This window comes from Entamoeba nuttalli (genome assembly GCF_000257125.1).
Source record: "Entamoeba nuttalli P19 unplaced genomic scaffold asmbl_4286, whole genome shotgun sequence".
NCBI lineage: Eukaryota > Evosea > Mastigamoebida > Endamoebidae > Entamoeba > Entamoeba nuttalli.
Genome location: NW_008576682.1, coordinates 1 through 5328, shown reverse-complemented (window position 1 = coordinate 5328; position 5328 = coordinate 1). Strand labels below are relative to the sequence as shown.

At 24.2% G+C, this 5328-nt stretch overlaps 4 protein-coding genes across 4 annotated transcripts; 2 read left to right on the top strand and 2 right to left on the bottom strand.

Moving 5' to 3' along the window:
* Positions 1 to 70: 70 nt before the first annotated feature.
* ENU1_099410 (GWT1 protein) lies at positions 71 to 1552 on the top strand (the record flags this gene model as incomplete). The annotated part of the gene is made up of 1 exon (XM_008859268.1): positions 71 to 1552. The coding sequence occupies one exon, from the start codon at positions 71 to 73 to the stop codon at positions 1550 to 1552; it is 1482 nt and encodes a 493-aa protein (XP_008857490.1).
* Positions 1553 to 1580: 28 nt separating this feature from the next.
* ENU1_099400 (DNA repair protein RAD51 protein) lies at positions 1581 to 2678 on the bottom strand (the record flags this gene model as incomplete). The annotated part of the gene is made up of 1 exon (XM_008859267.1): positions 1581 to 2678. One exon carries the CDS (start codon positions 2676 to 2678, stop codon positions 1581 to 1583), a length of 1098 nt encoding a protein of 365 aa, XP_008857489.1.
* A 588-nt stretch (positions 2679 to 3266) lies between these two features.
* On the top strand, positions 3267 to 3827 carry ENU1_099390 (hypothetical protein; the record flags this gene model as incomplete). The annotated part of the gene is made up of 1 exon (XM_008859266.1): positions 3267 to 3827. The coding sequence occupies one exon, from the start codon at positions 3267 to 3269 to the stop codon at positions 3825 to 3827; it is 561 nt and encodes a 186-aa protein (XP_008857488.1).
* A 158-nt stretch (positions 3828 to 3985) lies between these two features.
* Positions 3986 to 4804, bottom strand: ENU1_099380 (hypothetical protein; the record flags this gene model as incomplete). Its single annotated transcript, XM_008859265.1, has 1 exon — positions 3986 to 4804. The coding sequence occupies one exon, from the start codon at positions 4802 to 4804 to the stop codon at positions 3986 to 3988; it is 819 nt and encodes a 272-aa protein (XP_008857487.1).
* Between the last annotated feature and the right edge of the window lie 524 nt (positions 4805 to 5328).

Genomic DNA, 5328 nt, shown 5'->3' with positions numbered 1-5328 from the left:
TTAATAATAAAAAAAAACTATTTTAATACAAAAGAACTAAAAAAAATAATAAAGAAATAATAATAAAACAATGCCAATTTTTTATAAGCCAAATATTTCAGATGAACAATATAAAATTGAACAAATAAAATTTGTAAGTGATTATAGTGGAAGTAGTTATTTATTGTTATTGTCTATGTTTGTAATTAATATATATTTAAATTATTTTCATCATTTATTACATCATTATTTTCCGGTTCTTCATTCACATTTTATGATATATATATTAAGTGACTTATTTATATCTATTCCAGCAATATTAATTCCTATGTTTTTTTCTTCAATAGTATATCCATTAGTCATTATTTTAACACTTATTTATTTAATTGTTTGTTACCATTATCCAAAAAGACAATCACCAACAATATATCCAGTTATATCAGTTGGATTTGTTGAGTTTAGAAGTATGATTAATCTTTGGACTTTAATTGCAATTCTTGCAGTTGATTTTCATATATTTCCTCGAATGCATACTAAAAGTGAATTTTATGGATTGTCTTTAATGGATACAGGAGTTGGTGCAATTGTTGTATGTAGTGGAGTAGCTGCTGGATTAAAAGAGAATCAAACTCCATATTTTAAAAATTTAATATCAAATGTTATACACTCATTACCTTTTTTTATAATAGGTTTTATTCGTTTGTTTGCAACAAGTATAACTGGTTATCAACATCATATAAGTGAATATGGAATGCATATGAATTTCTTTTTTGTATTAGGTTTTGTACAAATATTAACTTCCTTAATTAATTCATCAAGGAAGTACTGTGGCATTGTTTCAATTATATTAATCATTGGATATGAAATAATTCTTCAATACTTTGATTTATATAATTACTCACTTACAGCAGATAGAATGTCTAATTTATTTGCTGCAAATAGAGAAGGGTTTTTAAGTATTATTGGATATACTGCAATTCAAATTGCAAGTACTGCAATGGGATATTATTATACACTTGGATGTACTAAACAATATAGATTTAAATTAGATGTTATTATTGTTATTATAGCATTTATTGGTTATATTGCTTATGAAGTTATTTCCATTTATATTCCTCCTTGTCGTCCATTAATTAATTTAACTTACTTTATTGCATTAATGTCTCAAATGATGATTTGTTATGCTATTTGTGATGTTATTCCAATGTACCTTCCTGTTAAACAAACTGCTGGTTCTAATGGACTTAGTTTAAATCAACTTCCATTGTTTTTAATAGCAAATGTTATAACAGGAGTTGTAAACCTTCTCTTTTATACTTTATATGTTCCAACTATTGATTCTATTGTAATAATTTTCATTTATATTGCCATTGTTCGTGTTATGGCATTTTGTTTAGGCTATTTCCATATCACTTTTAAGATTCAATCAATGCAACTAGTTATTCTTAATGACGATTATAGAACACCTTATAAATCTTATTCTTTATTTGGCTTCTTACAGTATTTTAAATCTTTAAAACTTCAACTAAATTCTTCAAATGAAAAAAAGATAAACCAAAACAAAATTAATTGAATTTCATTCTCCATTCACAATATATTTTTTAATCATCTTTAACATCTTCAATCCCATTAGTAGTAATAGCAAATGACGCTTCACTTTCTGGAAGACATGGTGAATCATAAACCTTACAAATACGTGCTTCTCCTTTTCCTTTTCTTAAATATAATCTGGTAGTACTTGCGTGTGCAATAATATTCCCTCCAACAGGTTTTTTAGTATCTCCTCCAAACATACTTGCTTGACCATCGACTTGTGCTACAACTTGATTAGTTAATACTACAGCAACAGAAAATTCATCCGCAATCCTTTGTAATGCCCTCAAAAATTTAGCTAAATGCATTTGCCTTGAAGCTAATTCTCCTCTTCCACTATAATCAGTTCTATATAATGCTGTTGCAGAATCAATAATTAATAGTCCATATCTTTCTTTAGCCATTAATCCACTAGCCATTTGTAATAATTGCATTTGATGTTCTGTGTTATGTGCTCGTGCTACAGCTACATTATTTAATGCTTCTTCTGAATTTAATCCATATTTTTCTGCAATTTGTGTTAGTCTCTCTGGTCTAAATGTGCCTTCTGTATCTATGTAAATAGCTCTTCCTTCTGTGCCTCCATTTTCTATTCCTAATTGACAAGTGACACATAATTGATGACATAGTTGTGTTTTTCCAGTTCGGAATTCTCCAAATAATTCCGTAATACTTCCAGTCTCAAATCCTCCACATAATAATTTATCCAATTCTCTTGATCCTGTAGTAATTCGAATAGTTTCTTTTCTTAAATTATTTAATTCAGCTGCATTAGTGAATGCTAATGGAACTATTTTAGATGATTCAGCAAGTAATTTATCAGCTTTAGCATCACTAATTCCTTTTATTGTAATTAACTGTTTCTTTGGTGTAAAAGCAATTGACTGAACAGTGAAAAATCCTGCTTCTTCTAATTTTTTACAATCACCTTCAGTAATTCCAGCTATTCCAATAAGTTTTCTTATTGGGACAGCAGCGTTTTCTTCTTCTTCTTCCTCTTCTTCTTCTTCCTCTTCATGTTCCTCTTCGTTTACTTTTTCTTTTAAATTTTCTTCAGATTCAAGTAACTCTTCTTCAGAACCTCTTTGTATTTGCTTGGCACTCATTACTTTAGTTTTACTTTTTCTGTTCTCTTTTTCCGTTCTTTTTTTATTCTTGTTTTATTGAGTTTTTGGTGTATTTATTATTTCTTACTATTGTATTTCTATATTAATAAAATTGAGGTTTGAATATCAAATATAATGAAAGAAATTTGTGTTTTTCAATGAAGAAGAAAAAAATAAAAACAATTTTTATAATTTTTTGCTATTTAGAAAATGAAAAAGTGATTAATTGCTAAGGAATAATGGTTTATATCTTTTTATGAAGAAAGAGTTGAGGTGAAAGAATGGAAACAATCTAGACAATGAAGAAATGAAAGTAATAAAAAAAGAGTCAAAGTAAAAGTTTTGAGAATATCATAATATCAATAAAAAGTGTAAACAATAGTTTAGAATGAAGTAGTTAATCTAAAAATAAATAATAAGAGAATAATAAATAAAGAATTAGATAAAAAAAAAGAAAGAGTGAAAAGAAGATGTTAGTATAAATATAGAAATGCGGAGATTCAACAACTTTGCATATGCAATTCTAAACTCAAAGTAATTACTTTAAATTTAAAAACAAAATAAAACTTAAATAATTATTATTTAACAATGGAAACAATAAGATGCATTGATAAAGATCGTTATAAAAGGAATAGAAATTATCAATCAGCATTAATGGCATTCTATATAGGATTAATGAACAAGCATGGATCTATTGAAGTAATGAAACAAGCTGGAAGAACTCTCGTTGCGTTGCCATTTCTTCAAGTTGTTCGTATTCAATTATCAGAAGAAGATACAGTAGATTATCATGAATTTATTGAAAGAAGAATAAAAGAAATAGTTTCATTTGAAGTATCAATGAATGTTCCAGTAAAAGTAGCATTAGTAAGAGCAAAGAAAAATAGAATTATAGAGTCATTAAATTTAATGCAAGATTTATTGGTAGAATATGGATATTATTTTAAAGAAAAAAATACAACTAAAAGAATTTCAAAAGTTGGAATAAATATGTATCAAACTATCTTTTATCATCAAAAAGTTTTTGGTTCTAAAGATATATTAAGAATTGGAGAAAAAATTTGTAAATTAGTTCTTCAGAAAATAGATACAAAATATTCAGTAATTTTACCGATGAATGATTTATCAATCCAATCTATTTTTTTGTGAATAATAAAATATTTTATTAAAATATTTTATTTTATAAAATGAAATAAAAAGAATTGGATATTTAAATTATAATTTTATTTATTTGTCTCTTTAAAAATTAAAATTAAATGTTTATTATTACAATAACAAGAGTGAATTATATATTTAAAAAAAAATTATTAAATGTTAAAAAGAAACAATAAGAATCCAATTCGATTCTTAATAATTTGAATTTGAACTTTTTTTTCAATAACCCCAAATTTACTTTCAATAAATCTTTGAATTGCAACATTATTAAAATAAGATTCATACATTCCATATCCTTTTTCAATTATTTCTTTGAATAATAATAAATCAAAAATAATATAACTTTCATCTATACATATATTATTAGGATAAATATCTTTTATTTCAATTGGTTCTTTACAAAACAATTTTTCTGAGAATTTCATAATTGAATCAACAAATAATGATTGTAATATAATTTCATTTTTCTTATATTGTTTTATTATTTGTTTTATTATTTCATTTTGTATTTTTGTTTTATCAATATCAAAAGAAAATTCTTTCCAATGTTGAATCATACTACCATACTTTAATAAATTATAAATAATATTATCAACAATTTCTAATAAAATATTTTCTTCTATTGTTGGTATTAATACTATCATTTTTCTTTGAATAGTTATTTTTAATTTTTCATATTCTTTATGACTAATAATCTGCTCAATATATTCTTTAATACTATTGTTCTTATTTTTTTTAATCTCACTAACTTCTTCATTAATTGTTTTATTCTCATTTGATATTTTTTCTATAACCCTTTGATAAAACATTTCTGCATTTTGTGTTGAAAGAGTGTCTAATATCTCATTATAAATTAAATTATTAGTGAATTTTTTTTCAATCATTTTGTTACTCTTATGAATTTTAGGTAAGGAGATGACAGGTTGTGTTATTTTTCTTGTTCGACTTGGTTTTGTTCCATCAGATTTCATATTAAAAATTTATTTGTCTATTTTTGAGTTAAGTTCAATATGTAAAAAAATATTCATTTAAAACCCTCGATTATGGTTTATTATAATTAAAGAATTTGAATGTTTAAATTCTTAGAAATAAGTTATGTATATTTCAAGTTTTTTTTGTGTAGCTAAAATAACACTATGAAAAATACTAATGTCTTTTAAAAATAGTGTTATAACAATTTTTATATTCATCCTGAGTTAAATTTATTATTAATCACAAAAAAAAAAATAGATTCACATTGAATAGATCAAAGATTGTGGGAGTTTCAATGCCATTGTTAGTTATTGTTTGTTCTATTGAATAGTAAACAAAACTAATTAATTCGTTAGATACAAAAAAGAAGAAGAGGATGATAAAAGGTTTGGAAATAACAAATTAAAAGTATTTGTTTACTATAAAAAATTTTTTTTACTGTTTTATTTAAATATTTTTTTCTCATTATTATTTACAACTCAAACATTACAATAACATTAATGTACAATTCAATAAATTTTAT